Below are 24,045 nucleotides of genomic sequence, written 5' to 3'. Positions count from 1 at the left end.
GGCGGGGGGAGACCTTTCGCCGCAGCCAGTGGCGGGGGAAAGCATGAAGTCATGTCAGGTCCCCGCTCTAGTCCGCCCGGGGCTAGTACCAGCCCCGTCCCTCTGCGGTTGCTCCGTAGCCCCCAGACGCAGAAGCGGAGGCAGCCTTAAAAAACAAACAAACAATATAGCGCTATATTAAAATATAAGAGGAGCTTCATTTCTGATACGAGTGGCTACCCATGGAAGTCCCCGGGGGGCCGGACGGCAAATGGCCACAAAGCAGAGGGTTCAGATAAATTCGGCTGAGCTGCGGGGGCGGGGCAGGAGCGCAGGGGCCGCGGCCTCCTCGCAGCACTTCCGGGTTCCCGACTCAGGCCGGGCAGCCGCTCGCTGCAGCCGAGCGCGGTAGCCCCGCCCCTCGACGGGCCCTTGCCATTGGTCACCGTCTTGGGACGAGAAGTCCCTCCCCAACCCCTGGCCTTTGCCGTTTAGGAAGGGGTTTTGCGGTCGTGGGACTGAGGGGGAAAAAAACAGATTATACACTAAAAGAAATCAAACATCCACAATAACATAATTTTCTTTTTAAAAAATATTGTTGTCCTGATGTGTGCAGTTGTGTCATGTATATACAGGTGATTGCATAATAGCTCAACATTGAGCCTTACTCGTATTGTGGGGGTTGTGGGTGTGTGTGCAGCGAGTGTGGGTGTGGGAGGGTTGTGGGGTGTGGAGGGGGAGGGTGGCTGAGGGTGTGCACAGGTTTGCGCATGTGGTGGGGTGTATGGGTGTAGCAGTGAGCAGGGCTCCCCCCCCAGAGGTGCGCAGGTGGGGGTGTGGAGGAGGGTGTGGGTGGGAGCAGTGTATGTGGAAGTGGTGGGATGTGCGTGGGAGCCCCCCTGCATGTGCCCCCCGAGCTGGTCTGCACCTGCCCCACAACAGCCCATAGCCTATGCGCCATGTGTCACCTCCCTGCCATGACCAACAGCACGCAGCCCCAACCCTGTCCTGCACCCTCTCTGGACTGACTCTGGCAGGAGCGGACCAGCTGGAACCCATGCCCCAGCCAGCAGTAGCTTCTTTCATGTGCTGCTGCTGCTGGTGGCCCCAACTCTGCAGTACTGGTGGGGACTTGCACCCCAGCCCTGACTCAGCCTGCCCTGCACCTGCTCACAGAAACGGCGGCAACACTGGCTGCGCAGAAACTTGCTCAGCGCAGGGGAAAAACCAGCTCCTCCCCCTTGCTGCTACCCAGTGCTTGCTTCAGCCTCCTGGAGCCTGTGCTTGGGCTGCCCTGTGGCTCCACAGCTGTCACCAGGCTGCCCTGGTGGCAGCACAGAGGAGCCACAGGGCAGCCCATGCACGGGCTCTGGGCACCTGCAGCAGGAAGCACCAGGCAACGGCAAAGGGGAGGGGCTCTTTTTTCCTCACACTGAGCAATAGTTTCTGCCTGGCGGGCACTGCTGCTGCCCCCATTTAGTGTGAGCCCGGAGCAAGTGGGGCAGGCCAGGTTGGGGCTGTGGTGTGGGCTCCCACTGGGCTGGGGCCACTGGTGGCGGCAGATGGAAGCTGCTGTTACCTGCTCTGCCTAGAAAGGGGGTGGCTGGACGTGCCAAGGCCAGACAGTGCCTGGGCCAGGTGGGACTGAGAGACCTGCTGTGGGCCTAACAAAGACCAGCCACCCGGCTCTAAATGGTGGAGGCTGCAAGTGGGAGAGGAACAATGGGAAAACCCTGGTTGTACCCTGGTCACTCTCCTTTTCAGCATCTGCGCTCTGCCACAACATGACACAACACTGGGCATGATGATGACCCTATCATCTGACCCAGTGAGTGGAAGTTTTCATGTTCTTATGGTATCTGCGGCAGGAAAAAACCCAACTAGTTTGATCCACACCAAAGTGTTTTGGGCCACACCAAATCCAGATTTTATAGACAGTCAGACTCAGTGTCCCTCTTTAAGTACCCATGAATTATCCAAATTAACAAGCAAGCCTAATTTGACTTAAGACTGGCATCTGTTTTGGTGCAAGTCATAGACAAAACCAGTATGTCTCACAAAAAGCCCCAAGCCGGCTGTCTGTTTCCAGCCTGGAGTACCCACTCAACCAACAGTCATTTTGTAACTGTTTCTTACCTGGTGAGGGCCAAGGGGAAAGAACTGGTTTGGATAGTCAGTGATTCCCCTAAAGTGCAGCAAGGCTATCCATGGCAGTTACACAGAAAAGCAGCACCCAATAGATAATCCAGGTGATTATTGTGATCTATCATGCACTTTATCCTTGGATAACACTATGGTTAAGGTTGTGGCAAGATAATTCCCTAGTATTTTGTTTCCATGATCCCCACCATCAGCTTGGTTGTTTGGATAAAATTTAGCCTCATTGTTTCAGCATCCGAAACTCTTAAGTGGACAGTTTCATTTGAAAATATATGCTATCTTCTCTTTGCTGGCTTCCACTTCTCAGTTAAGCAGGTCTGTACATCCATACTTATCAACCAACTACAACTGTTATACATAGAATTTTATTATCTGAGATTTTTAAAACACTCAAACCAGTTTATGTAGTTAATCACTCATTTGGATAACATCAGCACTAATGCCCAGAAAATAGAAGTATGTGAAAATAACAGAATAATGAGCAATTTTTTCCATATTCTCTTTAAATTAAAACCTTTCAGAGTTTCTTATTTGCCTCCTAAATAGCCACAGCCCCACACAGCAAAGCGATATCTCATTGTTATCATCAAGATAACTATTCATGCCACTGTTTCCATGTGAGTATCCTTGCAGGCATCACGTCTTGTTGTCTGATCACACAAGCACATTGTCCCTAAAGCTAAATGCATTGTTTGTTTTAACATGTTAATAATTTTATGGAAAGAAATTAGTGTTAAAGACTCCTGAAAGTTATCAAGTTAGTTACATTTTTAGCGTACTATTGACACTTCTGGAACTATGCTTGGATGCATGTCCTTTTTCAAAACGGCAGAGTTAATGTCATTATAACTCAAAGACTGTCAAGGAAACAAATAGTTATAATGCAATATCTTTTACATCAAGATTTTTGATGTACAACATTAGTCAGAAATAGCATGCTTATAAAACTTGTGAACTCACAACTTGTCTTTTTCTAATTGGTTTTTGGTAACAGCTCCAACCCCCTTTAGACTTGTTCTATACTGTACTGCTAAATTCTCTAACCATGGTTGCAACTTAGTAGCATGAAGGAAAAAAAAATCAGACTGCTATGCCTACAAAAAACTCTGGTGGAGCAGCTGCTGTGCTGGCAGGAGGGTGATTCTGCTGGCTCTTTGTATGAGACAGCAAAATGGCTCTATGGTGTCACTATGCTGGCAGAAAAAATCTTCTGCTACGTATACTGTTTTCAGTTGGGGCCCTAGCAGCATAACTGGGCCAACCTAACTTTATCATCAGAGGCTCTGTAGCACAGCTGTGCCCTTGTTTTGCATGTGAAAACAGGCAATGTCCTCTATGTTCGTGTACTACATTTCTATTCAATATTTTATTTCCCATCTGCTACACAGATATCTCTATGGCTTGGGTGAACATTCACAGGTGCAAAATTTGTCCATTTCCTACCTTGATGTCTTTTGAGGATGCTTTCATTCACATTTGTATGCCTTTCTGGTAAAATGTAGTTCCACCTAAAGATAACCAAGCTAGCACAGCTACCATGATGCTGTCCTGGCCTAGATGCTGCCCTGACCGACTGGGGCACAGTTTCATAGTAGGTAGGGTTGGAAGGGACGTGAGCAGATCATCAAGTCCATGGCAGGAAAGAGTACTGGGGTCAAATGACCCCAGCAAGGTGTTCATCTAGCCTCCTCTTAAAGACCCCCAGGGTAGGAGCCAGCACCACTTCTCTTGGAAGTTGGTTCCAGATCCTAGCTGCCCTGACAGTGAAGTAGGGCTTCCTGATGTCTAGTCTGAATCTACCCTCTGCCAGCTTGTGACCGTTATCTCTAGTCACTCCTGGTAGCCCTGGGGGGAACAGGGACTCCTTCAATGCTTGCTGGTCCCCCCTGACTAGTTTGTAAACAGCCACTAGATCCCCACTCAACCTTCTCTTGTGGACCTGAACAGGTTCAGGTCCCTTAGCCTCTCCTTGTAGGGCCTGCCCTGATCACCCTGATCATGCAGGTGGCCCTCCTCTGGACCCTCTCCATGTTGTCCACATCTCTCCTGAAGTGCAGCGCCCAGAACTGGACACAGTACTCCAACTGCAGCCTGACCCATGTCACATAGAGGGGGAGGATCACCTCCTTGGACCTGCTTGAGATACATCTGTGGATGCATGACAAGGTATGGTTCGCCTTCCTGACCACTTCCCCACACTGTCAGCCCATGTTCATTTTGGCATCAATAATCCAAGATCCTTTTCTGCCTCTGCACTGACAAGAAGGGAGTTTCCCAGCCTGTAGGTATGCTGCTGGTTCTTCCCCTCAGGTGCAATACCCTGCACTTGTCAGTGTAGAAACCCATCCTGTTCTCATCCACCCACCCCTGTAACCTGTCTAGGTCCAATTGCAGCCTATTCCTCCCTTCTAGCATGCCCACTTCTCCCCACATTTTAGTGTTGTCTGCAAATTTGTACAGGGTGCTTTTTACCCCCTCGTCCAAGTTGCTGATGAAGACGTTGAACAGTGCAGGCCTGAGGACCAAGCCCTGGGGGACCCACATCCCTCCAGGTCGAATAAGACCCATCCACCACCACTCTCTGGGTGCGGCCCTCCAGCCAGTTAGTGACCCATCTGACTGTGTAGGTGTCAACACCACAGTCTCCTAGTTTTTTTAATGAGAATGGGGTGAGAGTGTGTGTTGAAGGCCTTCCTGAAGTCCAGAAAGACCACATCCACCACGACACCTGTGTCTGAGGATTTTGTGACCTGGTCATTGAAGGCCACCAGGTTGGTCTGACAGGACCGGCCTCTAATGAACCCATGTTGGTTGCCCCTAAGCATAACCTCCCCTGCTGGCCCCTCGCGGACGTGCACCAGGATAATTTTCTCAAAAAAGCTTCCCCAGGACCAAGGTAAAACTAACTGGCCTGTAGTTTCCTGGGTCCTTCTTCCTCCCTTTTTTGAAAATGGGAACCACATTGGCCCTTTTCTAGTCCTCTGGCACCACGCCACAGCACCACAAGTGCTCGTAAAGCCGTGCCAGGGGTCCCGCAATGACCTCTGCTAATTCCCTCAGCACTCTGGGGTGGAGATCATCAGGACCAGCTGATTTAAATACATCCAGTCCCTCCAGAAGTTCCCTGACTAGATCCTCACTGACCCTAGGCCTGGGTGCGCCTCCCCTGGGTCCTATGGGGGTCCTGGTGAGGGGGGTGACCTGGTCCCTGCTCAAAAAATGGAGGCAAAGAAATTGTTAAATAGGTTAGCTTTGCTGTCTGGTATGACGACCAGATTTCCTAGCGTGTCTTGCAGAGGCCCCATGTTACCCGGTACCTTCTTTTTACCCCCTATATATTTAAAAAAGGACTTCTTGTTGTCCTTGATCCGGGTCGCTAGTCCCAGTTCCATCTCCGCCTTGGCCTTCCTGACCGCCCCGCTACAGCTCCGAGCAACTGAGGTAAAGTCCTCCCTGGTGATGGTCCCTCCCTTCCATTGGGTGTACACCTCCTTTTTAGCTAAATGTTCCCATATGCTTTTGGTGAGTCATGGGGGCTTTTGTGCCCTCTTGCCCCCTTTGATCCGTGTTGGGATTCCCTCCCTTTGGGCTTGGAGGATCGTCTCCTTAAGGAACGACCACTCTTCTTGGATACCCAACTCCTCTTCCCTCCAGGACCTCAGTGCCTCCCCGACTATTCTCCTTACCTCATTGAAATCCGCCCTCCTGAAGTCCAGGGCTGCTGCCTTGCTGCTGGCCTTTGCCACCTTGCACCGGATGGTGAATTCCAGCAGGAGATGATCACTGTTGCCCAGGTGGTTGAGCACCTGCAGACCCCTCACCCGGTCATCGCCCATGGCCAGGACCAGATCCAACAAAGCGTCTCCCCTGGTGGGGCTGTGCACCTCCCGGGTTAGATGGAGGTCCTGTAACTTGGCTAGGAACCTACGCGAGTGTTCAGACCTGGCTGACTGCTCTTCCCAGCAGATGTCTGGAAAGTTCAGGTCACCCATGATGACCACGTCCTTTGACCTAACTACCTCCGTAAGCTGACTTAAGAATTCCCGGTCTAGCTCTTCCCCTTGGTTGGGTGGTCTGTAGTAGATCCCCACTGTTAAGTCCCTTTCCCCTCAACTTCCTTGTATTCTAACCCAGAGCACTTCAGTGTGCCCCTCCTCTGACCCCATGCTACTTGTTGAGGATGTGTATTTCTCCTTGACGTAGAGTGCCACACCCCCACCTTTCCTCCCTGTCCTATCCCTCCTGTACAGCCTACGGCCCTTGATATTCACTGCCCAGTCGTGCGTTGGGTCCTACCATGTTTTGGTGAGCCCCAGTATGTCTGGGTTGGTGTCAGCTAGCAGGAGGGTAAGTTCCTCCTGCTTGTTCCCCATACTACAAGCATTTCTGTAGAGGCATTTGAGGCCCCCTAATCTCAGTACTGCCCAGGCCCCTGTTGCTTATGGGGTATTTGTTCTGCTCGTTGTCTATCTAGGCTGGGCTGTTCTTGCGGGTGACGCTTGGTTTAGCGGTCCAAGGCTTCCTTCGCCCTCGTCTTCCCCTTCCCCCGATGAGCCTAGTTTAAAGCCCACCAGAGGAGATCCACCAACTTAGAAGGGTGCAGGAAGCCCCCCATGCTGGCAGGAAACCCCTGTGCTGAAGCACCCTTGTGCCCCAGCCAGCTGCTCTGCAGCACATGGAACCCCATTCAGGGCAGTTGGCCCAGGGCTGCTCCAACTGGACTCCATGTATTGCAGATGAGCTGGCTGAGGCACAAGGGGGCTCCAACTGGACTCCACATGCTGCACATAAATAAACTCTGGAGGAATAAGCTCCAGTTTGTGTGCATTAATCACATGCGTAGACATGCCCACTTGTCTTAATTTATGCAGGTGGATTGTACAGCTCTAGGAGTACTCAAGGGGCACTGTCCAGGTACCAGAGGACTGGAAAAGGTCCAATGTGGTCCCCATTTACAAGAAGGGGAGAAATGAGGACCCCAGCAATTATAGGCCAGTCAGTCTTACCTCAGTCCTTGGGAAGACCTTTGAGAAAATTATCAAGGAGCACATCTGCAAGGGCCCAGCAGGGGAGGTAATGCTCAGGGGCAACCAACATGGGTTCATTGAGGGCAGGTCCTGCCCAATTAACTTGGTTTCTTTTTATAATCATGTCACAAAGTCCCTGGACGAGGGTGTCAGGATGGATGTTGTCTTCCTGGACTTTAAGGCCTTTGGCACCGTTTCCCACCACATTCTCTTAAAAAAACTAGGTGACTGCAGCATTGATGCCTACACAGTCAAATGGGTGACAAATTGGCAAGATGGTCACACCCAGAGTGGTGGTGGACCGGTCATTTTCGACCTGGAGGGATGTGGGCAGTGGAGTCCCCCAGGGCTCGGTCCTGCGGCCTGTACTGTTCAACATCTTTATCAGCAATCTGGATGTGGAATGCATACTGTGCAAATGTGCTGACAACACCAAGTTGTGGGGTGAGGTGGGCACGCTGGAGGGAAGGGACAGAATCCAGCTAGATCTAAACAAATTACAGTAGTGGATGGATGAGAATAGGATGGAATTCAACACAGGTGCAAGGTGCTGCATCTAGGGAGTCGGAACCAGCAACACACCTATAGGCTGGGGAACACCCATCTTGACAACATAGCGGCAGAAAGGGATCTTGAAGTCATTGTTGACTCCAGGATGAACATGAGCCACCAATGCAAGGAAGCAGTTAGTAAGGCTAACTGCACCTTGTCATGCATCTACAGTGCATCACAAGCAGGTCCAAGAAGGATGTGGCTAGCATTGAGAGGGTCCAGAGGAGGGCCACTCGCATGATCAAGCGGCAACAGGGCAGGACCTACAAAGAGAGGCTAAAGGGCCTGAACCTATTCAGCCTCCACAAGAGAAGGCTGAGAGGGGATCTGGTGGCTGTTTACAAACTCACCAGGGGGGACCAGCAGGAACTCTCTGTTCCCCCGGGCACTACCCAGGGTTACTAGGAATAACGGCCACATAATTGTTAGAGAAGGCTCAGGCTGGACATCAGGAGACATTACTTTACAGTTCGGGCTGCTAGGCTCTGGAATGGACTCCCAAGTGAGGTGGTGCTCTCTCCTGCCTTGGGGGTCTTCCAAAGGAGGCTGGACAGATATTTGGCTGGGGTGATATGACCCTGGCACCCATTCCTGTCTGGGGCAGGGGGTCGGATCTGATGATCTGTTTAGATCCCTTCCAACCCTAAGCACTATGATACTGAGTAGTCAAACTAGCTTATTTAGTTGATCTGCGTTATCTTTACATGGCACTACACTGTATCATGTTAACACACTCATGTCACCTAGACCAGTGGTTTCCAACCTTTTTAGATCATGGACCGGCAAACTGCAGTCCGGAAGTGACCGTGGATTGGTAAACTGCAGTCTGGAAGTAACCGATGTACTGTGGAGCGGCAGCCACCCTTCTTTATACTCAGCACTCAGATGAGTAATATAGCTACATTAATGTATTCATATTGTAAACAGCAATCATATTGGTTTGGAAGGACTTCTTTGAGGTGACTTTGCTGGACTTTTTGAAGGGCTCTTGGTTGGAGTCTTCTCAGGAGTCTTGGCTGCAGGTTTTTCTGGAGTCTTTTCTGCTTTCTTGAAAGTGCCCAAGGAAGTTTGGACGCACGTTCTCCAGGGAGATGGGCGATGCACTGAACCTGTTCACTGGCGTGGCATTGCATCAGATAAGCGTTGTAAAGTCGAAACTGATGTCAAAGTTGAAACACGGTGTCAATTTATAAAGGTTGCAAGTGCGAAACATTGTAATTCGAAACATTGTAAGTCAAGAACTGCCTGCATCAGACAGTAGGATGGGAATCTTTGACCTAGACAGTCATGCTTCATTACTTATACCTTAGTTCTTGCAGAGCTCTCTGAAGGGACCAACTCAGAACAACTCTCCCTACCGTGTGTCATGGAAAGGCAGTTTGTAGCTGGTTTCATTCATTCACGTTCCCTCCTGCATGCTGTTCTAGAGGCAGACCAGCCAAGTACACCAGCCTATACCTTCAGCCTGTTTCATTCCTTTCTGCAGCCCAGCACTACCTACCAGCAGATTTGAGAGAGAACAGAAGGAGCATGAGGTATAATCCAGTTACACCTATTTGTGGGGGAAACTGAACAAAAAGCAGTCACAGACAAATCCTGCAGGGCAAGGAGATGGAAAACCAAATATAAGACACTTGATTGCAACAAAATAGCAAATATTACAGCTGCATAATTACACTGCACTGCACCCTGAATGAGATGGATGGAATAATTCATATTTCTTAGAGGTGTGAGTGAACCTGGGCAGACACAGCATTAGTCTGCACACAGTTCATCATTTCCAGATTTTCTTGGCAACTCTAAGAATCAGAACACTTAAAAAAAAAAATTAAAAAGTGAAACCAGCGATTCTGAAGGGCAACTCTTCAGCAAATTCTAGAATTGGAGAAATAAAGAAATACACAAGGTTCAGGTGACTGTAAAAATGCATAAAGAAAAAAGTTTACTATTAACTTTCGGGAATTTATTTTGTACACACGATACATATCCACAACAACTATTTACAATGACTTTCAACTCTTTTAATTTACAAAATAAAAGATTCTATTCTTTCATTTAGACAATACAGTACAGTCTAGGACTCTCCAAATAAAGTATATTTGGAAAATAAGTATAAACGAACAGCAGATATGGCAAATAAATGTACTAAATGCCTGTCTCTAACCCTGACAGATTTACTTACTAAAACACTTTGGTAGACACTCTCCACAAAATTGCTTAATCTAGTTTACTAAAGTGTTGTTCATTGATAGTTAATCAATCCTTGTTTATAGTAAGTGTATTGTAACAATTTTTAAAGAAGTTTTCAGCTTAGTTTTGTTATAAAACAGTAGAATTCTGCAATCTAATACCTTTACTTACCCAGAAAAAAAATGTTCAAACTAACTTTTAATGCCAACGCTTGTCAGACATTCTACTAGTGAATCTTAAACATTAACTATGGTTTCTAATACAGAGGTAGCCAGTTGTTTTAAAAACTGCTAGTTTACAAATATTGCTTGATTGGCTGGTATGAGAATCAAATGAAAACCTGAATGTAGGACTTTGATCATGTTGGATCAAAGATGTGCTAAATCAACATATTAGCACAGATCGTAAAACCTTTCAAACTTCAAGAGAAGATATTGCCAGGTTCAAATTATAATTTTAGAAGGGAACATGCTAAATTTTGTTATTATTATGTTTACAATTAATATCCTAACCTGCTATTAAAATGTTTTAATTATTAAAACAAAATTAAAAAGTGGTAATATATTAAGTTATGTAATTTCTATTACTTTATTTTGATTTGTCAATGAAAATATGCTAAACAGTTTCACTTTCTGGTCATTTACAATATGAATACAAAAGTGACCATATTAGCTTGAAAAAACTGCAGAGGAGTGTTTAACCAAACACTTGTTGCCTCTAACCATTGTCCATCATGTATATCTTTAAAGTTTTCTTCACACGACAGAAGGACAAATGTTGAGAAAGTTGGATAGTGTTTAGACTGTCAAAATCTCATTTGTTTTACTTCATAAAGAGATTGTTTTATTTGTATGGATGTTTTAGAGATTATATAGCTGAGGCAGTTGAGTGAATCCAGAACCAGTTTCTGTAATACATATTACAGAAACTGGTTCTGGATTCACTCAACTGCCTCAGCAATAACTCATGGAAGATGTTCTTTTACTCTGCATCAAGTCAGAGGTATATAGCAGATCAGGCGATACTGCCAGGTGTAAAACCCTATCAAGCAGGATACATGCACCATATTCCTTGCTGTGTATTGACTTCATTTGGTTGGTTGTTTTGTAGTGAGGGAGTGACACACAAACATACACTGAAACTTAATCAGTTTCCTTTCTGTACTGGATTTATTTTAGTTTTCAGTTCTGTTGAAGTCAGTGGAACTATTCATGCACTGAAATCAATGAAACTACTTGTGCACTAAAAGTTAGGAATATATTCAAGTACATTGCTGAATTATTACTCTAAACCTTTTACCAACAGAACAAGAACTGTAACAACACAAACATCCCTACAGTTGCCCAATGCATACATCTTAGTCTTAATCTTGAAGGAGTACTACCAAGAAGGAAGAAATTATATTAGCTTCCATGTTTCTAGCTCCTCTGTTATGACCACTGGCTGCTATTTCTGGTCCTATATTTTGTGATATTATCCACATACTGGGAACCGGAGCGAATCCACCAGTTCATTTCACAGAGAAAACCTTTGGATATAAGCTGTTTTATATTATGGGATCTTTGCAAAGACAAAATTTCCACTAGCACTGCCATCAGTTCATCTTCATCAAGTAGAAGCTATAGGACAGATAAAAGCTTCTAGCATTTTACCATTAAATCAGTCAAATCCAGTTAAGTCCTTGACTCATCAAGATGTTTAAATATGGGCCTATCTTCAAGCATGCGATCAATCCTATCAAAATTGGTTGGGGAGGTAGCGCTCAGATTCTTAAAATTAGTCACAACTTTAAAAACTGTCCTGAACTGGAGCTTTAATCAACACGCTGGTAATCACATCAGGAGTTTACAAAGCCATGTCTATATTAGGACTCCCACTGCTACAGGAGAACTAATAAATCAAGGGAGAAGGTTTTTCTAAAATTCCCTTTTGTAAATAAGGCCATAATTGGTAATATCCATCAGCTACCTATTGGCATAGATTTGAATCAACAACCAAAAGGACAGTTCTTAATACCATTACCAAAACCCACACTCATCCAGATGATCTTTTCTTTTTAGGTTTACACACAGTAAAAATGAACTGGATGGCTATACACAAGCTTCCTATTTTATATGTAAATACTATTCCCCTGGGCTTTTCTTGATTTTTCATAGTGTTAGTTCCATTCATGTTATACACAGAGACACACAGTTTAAAAAAAATAAATAGCATATATGCAGGGAAAAAAAAAAATCAGTATAAGGGTTTCCTAATGAGGTGTACTGACAATTTAAAAAAAACCAAACAAACACACCCAAACAACAACAAAACCACCCATCACACACACAGCTGGAAGACTGGAGTTTAAAGTGTCAAGCAGAAGTTACCCAATAGTGTGAACAAAGGGCACTAAAATGAATGGTACACATTTTTAAAGTCACTTTCACTAAAATTATTGTGCTTTCTTGATATGATGATTTCAGTTTAAATAGTTATATGTATAATATTTTCAGTTTTCAAAATATTCAGACCCATCATTTAAAAATGGAACTGGCAATGGCATCAAATGGCTTTTGAAACAATTGGTGGTAAGAGGTTTCATCTTTCACCCACATACCAAAAAAATGAATATTTGGCTGTGCTTTATAATCCTACTGAAATTTGAAAGAATTTCCCTTGCCATTTCTTGTTAGACAATACATTAATATACCTTTGGCATCCACAATTTGATAACAGCTGTGGTACATAAGTTCAAGAACTGTAGGCTACATAACAAAGAAAGATACATTGATTTTTTCCTCCTTTCCTCTTCCTTTAATAACTGAGGCAATACCTTATTAGAAATGTTTGCTTCTGTTACAGAAGCTTATACAAAGTAGCAGCCTTAATTTTCAGGGCCTACATGATGTAGAAAGTGGCTGTATGGATCAACAGCAGTGTCCCATGGGACTGAGACTCTTAAAGAGCAGCATCTCAGCTAAATGACTTCTTCTCAAAAGAGTTAATGTAACTGAACAAGTGTCTACATATAACCACTTTTGAAATGTCGGCGGTTTTTTGTTTTTTAACTTTTATTGTTAAATTGCAAATGTGTATCAGCAATTCAAGAACTGCACAAAAGATATGCTGCAGCAAAGAGTGTAGTATGTGTGTGTGTTCATGCATGGTTTGGGTTTTTTTTGTGGTTTGTTATAAACTTACTAACAGTTCTCTGACAAAGCTATCCACTATTCTAAACACAAGGGCACTTTGGAATTTCATATGAATCTCAGAAATGATTCTGACCATTAAGTAAACATTGGAATTTAATAAATAGCACATCGTATGAAAAACAAATACACACATTTCTTTAAAAAAATATGACCTTACACCTAAAAAAAAGGCAACAACTTCCCTAATTTTGATAAATATACAATTTTGTTTAGGTTGATTCTAGCAGAATTCCATATTCTTTTTAAACAGAGTTGCTATACTCTGTTTATTATCATACTTCAACATTTTGCTCCTTTAGACGGTGAGATGGTGTTGAAGTCACTACAATACAGTGCCTTCTTGAAAAGCTTCTATCCACCTGTTAGAAAGAAAAACATTGTCAGGTTTGACTTGCATTTCTGTATTTTTAAAAATTACTTCATTTATATATTTTTCAATAAACTGTCGATTATGAAATCATTCAAAACATTACTAATCCCCTGCAGAGCTCGTTTGTTATTAAAATGGTTTTAAAATTCCTGTACTCTATTCAAATGAGTTGAGTGGTAGTGTAGCTACGAGTACTACTGTGCATTTTGGAAGTTCTTTCCACTTTAGTCTTTAACCTCATAAAAATACATCTTCCTTTCTGCTTGGAAAACACCAAGCATTTTTTGAGCATTATGCAATAACAAAATTTAAAAATAGGTGCACTTCAACCAAACAAAAATATAAAAGCAAATCTTGTATTTTACAGGCCGCTTGAGCAAATATGTGAGTTAGGGCCGTCAAACAATTAAAAAAAGTGATTGCAATTAGTTGTGCGATTAAAAAAAATTAGTCTCAATTAATCGCAATTTTAAATCGCACAGCAAAAAACTCAAAATTATGCACAAGAAACGTCAAAATTATGCAGGTACTTTGTATGGCTGGGTGTGTGCGTGTGTGTGGGGGGGTGAAATTTGTGAAGGTGTGGGAATTGTGGGTGTGTGTGGGGTTTGGAGCTAGGGAATTGGGGTTGCCTGCAGGGCTGGGGGCTCTGGAGCATCTGTGCATGCCCTGGCAGGATGCCCAATCTGAGCAGGGTCTCTGGAGATTCTCTAGGCCTGGAGCGCGGCCCCAGTAGTGGTTGGCTCACCCCACCCTTGCCCCAGCAGTGGCAGCCATGGGCAGACCGGACTGGGGGCAGCTGCTCCAGCCCCAGCCCAGGTCCAAACTTCCCTGCTTATTTGCTCAGCAGGTCTCAGGTGGTCCCAACCTGCCAGGCCAGCTGCTCAGGGCCCTAGATGTGGGTTGTAGGTTAATGTACCCCCCACCCACTTCCTGCTGCAGCCATCTGAAGACCACATCCTGCCAGCACCCGATGAAGCCACCTCAGTGGAGCTGCCTGGCACCCTCAGGCCCACGGTTCAGGCTCAGGGCGGGTCAGAAGCACCTGGGAGCTCTGGCACAAGCTGCCTCTGCGCCCACGGTTCCTTGTGCATCCTCAGTCCAGGGCCCCGGGCAGTAGTCATGACGGTGGCGCTGTGCTCCCATGGAGGCAGCAGCAGCTGCCAGCAGGCAGAAGCAGGATTCCCGTGGAACCCACCTGTAGCACCACATGCCTGGCCCCAGCTTAGTGCCGCCGGAGCCTGAGCTGCATCCAGTGCCACCAGTGAGCCAGACAGAGCCACCATTCTCCTTCCTGTGCTGCGCGGACTCCTGTCGGGACCTGGCGGATCTGTGCAGGTCCGGTGGGAGCACAGGCAGTGCAGGGAGGAGAGTGGTGGCTCTGCCTGGTGTTGTGGCAGCAGCAGCACTGGGAGTGGCTTGGGCTCTGGTGGTGCTGAGCTAGGGCCAGGTGTGCAGTGCTGCGCGAGGTGGCTCTGCAGGAATCCTGCTCCTGTCCACTGGCAGTGGCTGCCTCCACGGGGGCTTAGGGCACACAGCTACCATCGATGCTGCTCCCTGGGGGCCCAGACTGGGGATATGCAGGGACCTGCATATGGCGCATGCCAGAGCTCTCAGGCAGTCCCAACCTACCCCAAGCTCAAGCCATGGGGCCCAAGAGTGCCAGGCAGCTGAGTTATTTCATGCAAGTATTAATGTTGACTCAAAACATTAATGAAATGACATCTGAAACATGTTCTATAGGGAAAACAAAAATCAACAGAAAGGACTGAGTTAAAATGGTTACTTACTTTTGAGCTGAATGGGGATCATCAGCTTTGAATATATAAAATAAAGTGTTTTTGTGCAGCAAATGGAAGACTTTAGAATCTGAGTTCTCATCCTTTACTTCAGTGACTGTGAATCCCAGTAAAGGCTGACTCTCTAATGCAGCTACATCCTAGTTTAACACACAAACACAACATTAGAGTTGATATTAGTCTCAGTGTGGTAGTTTAGCTATCTAAGCATTACACTATTTCATTGTTACCTGAACTGTAAGGGGATGAGCACACCAATTAACTACCATGAGGTAAATGAGGGTAGAGATTTACTTGCCTATCAACTGTTCCATTCCATCTGCCTATGTACATGCTGTTCCCCCACAAAATGAAAGCTAAGTGGAAATAACTTAGCCCTCTTTCATTTCTTTTATGATGTTCTTACTACTTCCTTTGAAGAATCTGACCTTGGAGACTACATGAACTTTTGGCCTGATCTATTATGACAATTCTTAAATTTTTAGATTAGGATACAAGTACAGTCTATCCAAGATTGAGAACACGAAGCCACTCAAAGACAAACAAACAAACTGGTTTCACATAACTAAGTTTGTTGCACTTGTCTGTCTGTACCTCTATGCTTTTGTGTTATGGATAATAAAAAAATAACACTATGTCACTACAAAAACATTGTAATATTTCCAATAACTTAATATATTCATTTTTAAAATTTTTCTTTTTCTTCCTTTTTGCTCCATTTATGTCCTCCTTTTTCTACTTTACCACCACTTCCTCTCAAAAAACCCTTAGCGCAGTGGGGGCCAGCCTTTTTGGCAGGTGTACCACACATTAGCCCTGCATCGTCCTCTAATGCCACTCCGATACCCTTCTGTCCCTCTGCTTCTGTTCCCTGGTGATTTGCTGCTCTGCTTTCCATCCTCTGCCTTAAATTATACCGTGCTACCTGTCCCCTTCCCAATCTGCCACATGCTACACACTGAGGCTGCCTGTGCCACTTGTTACACACATGCTGCAGGTTAGCCACCCCTACTCTAGAAATTTCTGTATACACTGGACTGGCTCAAAACTTTCAAAGTTACTATCTTTGTATATAATTTCTCAACAGTCTATTTTATTAATGTAGGTTTGAAATGATCTGGAAACCACTTAACTGGGCAGTACAATCCATTGTGGTCCCCCATACTGCAGATTGGCTGACAGACCCTGGAGGCCCAGCGTTTGGTATTGACCGGCCGGGAGGCAAAAATGGTGCCATATTTATAACTGCAGTTTTCACTTCCCTGCCGATCAGGAGTGAGTGGTGGGGCCTCTCCGCCAATTGGCAGGGGGGGGGCATGTGGGGGACCCTGCAAGATTAAAAGGAGCTGCCCTGCAGCCCACTTCCACTGTGAATTTGGCAGATCCCTAGTCATGTGTAAAGCAGAAGGGGGTGGGTGGCATGGGTTTGAGTGGTATCCCCAACACTGCTAGGGAAGCAACGTCAACATACCCCAAGATCCGTGGAAGAATCTATAGGGAGGTTAGTTCTTATAGGAATCCAAGTAGAAAAAGGTTAAACAAGTGACAGCATGCTTATGTTCTGCTTTATCCTTTAATACCATTTTTCTCCAACATGCTTTTGTGTAAATAAATTATACGTGGTTTTAAGGAAGTTATTATAACACTAATTGCCCTGGTACAACAGAATTTCAGGGTTCTGAGAAACTAGATCTGCTGAGGTAGTCATGGTTAGTACCAGGGACTATAACCCAGGTCTGAAAATTGCCCGATTTCAAGGCCAGAGACCTGAAGAGGGATACTTGAAAAATATCAGGAGAGGAGAGGAGAGATGCACAGTTCCCCTAGTAACTGCAAGGAACTAAAGCATCTGTTAACAGATGCGTTACGTTTTCTGCTCAACATGTGACTTATGAGAAAGAATATAAGCAGTATAAAAAAAATAACTGCTGGCTTTCTTGTTTGTCCTATATTGTAAAGCGGTACAACAAACTGAGTTTTATGGCGTTCAGATCTACTGGCTAGATAATACTATACTCTTCACTAATTTTAAACACTATTAAACAGAAAAGGACTGGGGTAAGGGACATTACGTTTCCCCTTTTTAAGTAAGGGCATTGAACATTATGAAACTGTGGCAGGGTATAGGTGAAGAACAAGCCAAGAGATTCAGTATGCTTTTCTACAGCCAGAGGGGTAAACCTAGCGGAAGAGCAAGCAAAGTTACTTCTAAAAGCTTTCACACTTTGGCAGCTACCATTATTGAAAGCTGATCCATAAAAACAGATACTACTTAAAAAGGTTACTACTGATTTGTTTAGTTCTCAAGAAAGGAAGACCATCTACCTAACAGATTAACACAAAGTTTTTTCCACTTCCTTCAAAGAAAATTCAAAATACTATATTACAGTTAAATGAACTAGTTTGCAATCTGGTAATATTATAAAGTGTTTAAAAAACAAATATTCTCCCATGCTCATTTAGCTTTCAACATTGTCTTACCTCACTGGCAGCATATGTGTATAGCACCTTATTCTTAATGACAAACCAAAGGTGTTTCCATGGTTTCTTGCTGCCCTTAGATCTATATAAATAACCACTCATCGTGGAGTCTTCTGTATTTGCTGAAACCTAAACAAGTAGAATATGAATATGACTTTGAATACTTGCAATTTTTGGCTGGAATTTAAAGTAATACGAGTAACATCTAAAGTTTCAAACAGGCGCCTATACCTTCCACACAGTTTCTTCTGAAAAGCAAAAGATGCAATTTTTCTGTAGCACAGATCATGACAAATTAATATATACAAGGAAAAGAAGTTATATTCAGCACTAAATCCCAAGCTTCCATATATTAAGGAGTCTTTGCTGTTGCAATTGTTGAGATATGGGTAATTTTTCAGTAGTATAGAATAGTTCAATAAGCTACAAAAACATTTTATATTATACATACCACATATATTCAACTCCATACTCCAACAAATTAACTTTCTGCACTCTGCTACATGGGTTTCAGACAGCAGCTACCCATTTTCATCTTTGGACTACACTTTAAGAAGATAAGACACCTATAATTGAAGATCTTCAGAAACATCTGAATCTTTTTTAAAAATAGGTAAGCTGCCAAAGGGAACAAAAGGGCAGAAACTTTTTAAAAATTAAAGTGTCGTTTCTAAATAGATCAGTGAAAGTGAGCCCAAACTTACAATCTGTACCTGAGAGCAACATTTTAAAAAGGTAGATCCTATTTGCAAAAGATTTAGCAGTTTAAAGCTAAACCTTTGTATTTTATTGGCAGGTAGGAAACCTTCTTAGGAAAACATTTATATTCAAAGATCTTTTAGTGATGAGGCAGATATAGGCTTGTCAATTAAAACAATCAAGTAAACTCATGGTTTATTTTATTTATTTATTTATTTTAGGAGAAACAGACTTTCACTGGTGACCGTGTTTCACTCAAACTGTGAGCATCATGATACAGTTAAAAGCCAAACTGCTGAGTATCAAAATAAGAGTAATTAAAGCAGGAACAACTAAAAAGGGGAACAGTCCTCTGTGGGTAAAAGATGAACAACTGCTGTTTTCCTTGGATTTAAGTTCCAACATCTTGCTAACTTTGCATTTTTTTAAATTATTTTTGTGCTTGACTTTTTTTTTTTTTTTTGACAGCAGGGATCGCTTCTCCTGGCACCCCGACTCCCTGGCTGGTGCCCTCAGGGGGGGCACCAGCTCTCTCCTGCCCTCACTGCCCATCACCTAAGCGGGGAACGTTGGCTTTCAGGGGGTGCACCAGCACTCTCAGGAGGTGCACATGCACCCCTGTGCACCCCCTGCGCATCACCCCCAGAACTTGAGATAATGTCTGCAGGCCAATGATGGCATCAAATGTTAAAATACTGAATCTGCTGACTGGCTGGCTACATACATTTGGATCTATGGACTTAAGTAGCCTGAAATAAAATATGACCTGATTTAGCCTACTGGGTGATGCCAATGACTTCAGAAGGGGATTGCCCTATTCAAGGAACAACTTACATAATCCACTGTATATCAAGTTCTTGTCTCATATTTTATTCTAAGATTGCTTATCATAGCAGAATCCCAATAAACAGAAGAACTCAGACAACACCAGATACATTCAGAAAAATCAAGACTACAGATAATTGGAATTAACAGGTAGAAATAAGATATAGAAATATACTGCCAGGTCACTATATACAAAGAGGTTCAGAATACTGAGGTTTAAACAAAAGAAGTTCACTGCACCATCAACCGATACAACTGTCACATGAAAAAACTTGGGGAAAACTTATATTCTTAACAGTAAACAGCAGTTTCACAATTCCACCATAAAAGATGCAGCTTGATATTAGACTGTGAATCAAGAATACAACTTGTGTCTAGGAAACAGGTAGCCACAGGGTACAATTTTAAAATTAATGTTCATTACACTCCAATTAGAACAATTATTTTTGCAAATGACACACCTTTCATGGTTGAGCATCACTATCTGTAAAGTGCATTTACAGAGCTCAAAAAAGTTCAAGCCCGAGTAAAAAACTTCTGTGATTTTTCCTATGATTTTTCAGAAAAGAGCCCTTCAATTAGGAAAAACAAACAAGTTTCAAGGGAGGCCCTAGCTGTTTGCTCATGCCTCACGAAATGTCAACATGGCAGAGTTATATAGCTGTGCAGGCCGGGAGCGGTCCGAGGCTTTCGGGGGCGCGCAGCAGGCTGTGGCCGGGAGCCCACAACGGTAGGGCGGGGACTCTGGCACGACGGACTAGAATTAGGCACGGACTCGTAGCGGTTAATTAAAGATTGTTTTACTTACACCATAGGTGGTCGCGGTGCAGGCAGGAAAAGCTTTGAGTTGCAGTTACAGACAAACACAAGTGGAGTTTGCTAGGCTCCACCGAAGACACACGCACGGAGTTTGCTAGGCTCAGCAGAAGAAACAGGACAGAGCTCTGGATACCCTTGACGAGCGCGCAAAACCGTAGATATGTCTTAAGAATTTAACGAACAAGACGGGAAGAGGTTGGTGGTTGATCAGGCCGCTGAACTCCTCTGAGACACACACAAAGTTTCTATTACTCTGCCGCGTGCTCAGAGTCCCCACGAGATGGTTGTGGAGTCCTCTACAACTTGGGCGGAAACTGCTCAAACCTCTTATACGACTAGCAAGCCAATCGCTAGCCGCCACGTGGGAATAATTTAGAAACAGCCAATAGTGGGAAACAAATTTACATACGGGTGGCGGGAACTCCTTTGCACTGGGGTTTTCTCTCTGCAGCTGAGAATTGCACCTGCAAAGAAAGCTCCATGTGGCGGGAAATAATTCTGCAGTGCCGAAGCGCACACACAATCACTGGGTCACGACAATAGCAAAAGTTCAATATTGCTGCATACAGGCATTCACTTTCTACTGGGAGAATCACTGTTCTCCCAGTAGAAAACACAAGTAGGCAGACATTCAAGTTTTTTCTCCTGGAACAAAAACAGCCACAGTGGGAGAAAAATAACCTAGGAACAACCAGAGTGAAGTTGTTCCCGGGAGAGTTCTTCTGGGCTAACTGAACATTTGCACACTGGCCCCTGGATTAACTCGTCTTGGGGACCAGGATGAGTTAGATGAAAGGCTTCTGTGCCTTCCAGAGACCAGGGTCACAAGTCTGGAGAGGGAATGGGGAGGCAGCTGCTCCCACCCATTCTGCAATCTAGCAGGGGAGTGGAGGAGCAACGCCCAGCTACACCCTGCCTGCTTCTCAGGCTAGAATTCCCAGTGTGAAGAGCAGGCAGGGACTTTGCCCTGCTGCTCCCTCTCAGAGCTGTCTTCTGCCAGCTCTTCCCATCTCATCCCTGCTCAGCTGAGGAGAGGAGGTGCACAAGCGGAAGCTGGCCAGGGAGGAACTGGGCTCAGGGAGGTTCTCTCTAGGCTAACAGGGCAAGGCCCCTGCCCACTCCTCACAGATGCACTGGGTTGGGGAGATTTGCTGCTGGTGCTCCTCTCCCTGCATACAGCACTGGTCCCTGCACTTGGCTCTCACAGACTGAGTAGAATGAAAGAGACTGCTCCCCACCCATTTCTCAGTCTGAGGCAGGTGCAGAGAGTCTTTCCCCACTGATCTTCCCAGGGATTGGGAGAAGTGGAGTAGGCACTACTCCACTCTCTATCCCCAGATGAAGATCACCCTGGTTTTGGGAAGGAATTAAGAGCAGGGGAGAGGAGACAGCTACAGACTGAATGCCTAGACTGCTCTCTTCTGAAAGGACTTCTACCAGTAGAAATGAACATCTGTTCATGGGTGGCTGGTGCATCCTGGCTCTGGGGGTCCCCCAGTGGCTGATTGCTGAGCCCAGAAGCACTGCTGGAGCTTCTCGGGGAGGGGGGGCCAGGCACTAGCTAGTGCTCCCCACTCCTCAGCCGGCAAGGGCCAATTTCAGGGAGGGGCATGTGCTCCCCCATGCCTGCCCTACACATTGCTTATGCATCTGTTTGTGGCCTATGTTACTGGTAGCACTGGAGGCCTGGTGTGTAACATTTTTCATACCAGATGCATACAAAGGAATCTCTCAAAATGTGATTATTCAAAGCTTTAATATGAAAGCAGATACCTCCTGATGTCCACCTGAGTGTCAAAGAAAAACTGAAAATAAAAATCCCTTTAATAAATCATGTCTGTGTAAGGGCTAATGCATAAAATGACACGAGTGCACAACTTTGAAATTCATTTCCCAGACATTGGTTGATGGGAGGTTAGTCTACATAAAGCTGACACAAGTTGCCATTCACCAATGTTTTAGAAGTACCCTTATTTTTTAAAACAGCATTGTTTTCATTTGATATCAGAGCGAAGAACTTAGAATACTGTTAGTTTCAATAATGGTAATTTTTAAAAATGTTATATGATCCTGCTTGAAACAATTAATGGACCTAAATGACATTATTAGTAGCAGAATGGGAAAAAAAAAAATCAGTTAATCACATATCAAAACTCTGTCTGAAAAAGAACACTATTTTACTAGTTGTTACACATGCATATTAATAACAGCTTTTAAATGGTGCTTTTCCATACTATATCAGTTCCACTGATACACATATCTCCTGTCACAAGCCTGTCCACAGAGTACTCACAGTGCTCCGAGTTTCTCTCCACTGTACCACTGCTTGTCCCAAGGAACAGACCAAGTTTTTCCCTGGGATAACTCCTTATCCCCAAAAGCCTCAGCTCCACTGCCTTTATACCAGACCTCACAGCTGCAGGGGAATCTCTGCTAGCTCCATATGGCCTCCACTTTGGCTTGAGAAAGAAATTTTAGGTTCCCCCTTTCTATAGAAAGAACTAGCCTGGAATACCACTCACCTAGAGTTCCCTCTTTCCACAGGCAATAAGGAGACAAAGCAATAAAAGAATCTTGTATCTAGGAAACAAGAGTTATATAAGCAAAACTGACTATAAGTTTGGAAACAGAACAAAAAAAAGATAGGTAAAGTTTCTTAACCTCTCATGTGGCTACCCCCTAGCCCTCCTGGGAGTACCACCAGTGTTTCTAGAGAATCAGGAAGACTCACCTAACAGCCCTGACTGCAAAGAACACAATTCTAACCTGGCTAGACTTTCTATGTAAAAAAAAACACAACACAATAAACCTCGAAGTCAGCCTTTGCACACACCCCCTTTCCCCCACCCCTACCAATCAGCATTCTTCTCATTACTCATGAATCATCAGAATTCAATCCATCCATCCTCCCTCCCCTTTTTGTGGCTGATGGGCCATTTCTTTTTTTTCCCATTACAGACAAAAAATGAGTTGGGTCTAATAATGGCTCTGTCTGTCTGTCTGTGGAAGTGGCAATAGCTCTTACATATGTCTCTCCAAGTCCCTTAGCTAAAACATTTCCAAAATCATCATGATATACATAGACAACACAACATAATCTATACAGTGATAAGTGACATAATGGATACAGCATAATATTAGCTTTCCAGTGAGACCACGTCATATCAGCACAACAAAACACCAGAATACATTCAAGACACCTCAAACACACAACACATAAAAAGGTTCGACATCTCCCCATTTCTTCTTCTATGCTTTTCCAGAGCTCAGAGGATTTCACTTTTTTATTGCCATGCTCTCTCAGACTCTGACCTGATCCTAAGTTACCTCTGTTAACTAACCCTGCTCCACATGATTTATTATGCTTAAAGAAAAATTTACATGGACTGTGCCCATTCATTGGGCCTGAAAGCGAGTCTTGGCTCACAACTTGGATATAGGTTTGAGCAACAGTAGAGGAGGAAGTTGAAACAACTTTGCATGGGGTTTGGTGCTTATTTTTATGTTTTCCTATGCTGAAGCACATCCCATTTAGTGCAAGCAGGCTGCAGTTTTAGCTCCACTTTCTGCATTTACTAGCCTGTACAACTGAACTGTTGTGAGGTCATTGTAATTTGCTGTTTCTCTCGGTCAGAAGTAAAATTGCTACATCCCTAGATGGTGGGGGGAAGCAGGGAAGCAAGAATTCTGACTCTGAAGTGTATGCATCGCATCTGTTACTGTGGACCAGCTTACACACAAATTTTCAGTGTGGCTCTGTTCAATCAAAACTGACCCCAGGTCAATACTAAAGCTAAACTTTAGTTGTCAGACTGAGTCTACAGAAATATTTTAGATTCACTGAGAAAAGAACTAGGACATTATAGAAGAGCTATATTTATTTTTATTGTTATTAACATGGACAATTTCACACCAATGAGATAAAGCATGAGGAAAACACTCACTTCTTT

General features: G+C 44.5%; 1 protein-coding gene across 1 annotated transcript in view; it reads right to left on the bottom strand.

The window, feature by feature from the left end:
* Positions 1–10,842: 10,842 nt before the first annotated feature.
* The window catches only part of FGD6 (FYVE, RhoGEF and PH domain containing 6), a 106,048-nt gene continuing 92,845 nt past the window's right edge, over positions 10,843–24,045 (bottom strand). The window contains exons 19-23 of the mRNA XM_025194397.1: positions 22,618–22,675; positions 17,984–18,000; positions 17,753–17,881; positions 15,263–15,411; positions 10,843–13,461 (exon numbers count right to left, since the gene is read on the bottom strand). Coding sequence (XP_025050182.1) covers positions 13,425–13,461; positions 15,263–15,411; positions 17,753–17,881; positions 17,984–18,000; positions 22,618–22,675 — 390 coding nt within the window. The 3' untranslated portion in view covers positions 10,843–13,424. The remainder of the gene's footprint in view (positions 13,462–15,262; positions 15,412–17,752; positions 17,882–17,983; positions 18,001–22,617; positions 22,676–24,045) is intronic.

Source organism: Alligator sinensis, unplaced genomic scaffold, assembly GCF_000455745.1.
Source record: "Alligator sinensis unplaced genomic scaffold, ASM45574v1 scaffold1738_1, whole genome shotgun sequence".
Lineage (NCBI taxonomy): Eukaryota > Metazoa > Chordata > Crocodylia > Alligatoridae > Alligator > Alligator sinensis.
Note: the sequence above shows the minus strand (reverse complement) of the source record. Positions and strands in the feature narration are given on the sequence as shown.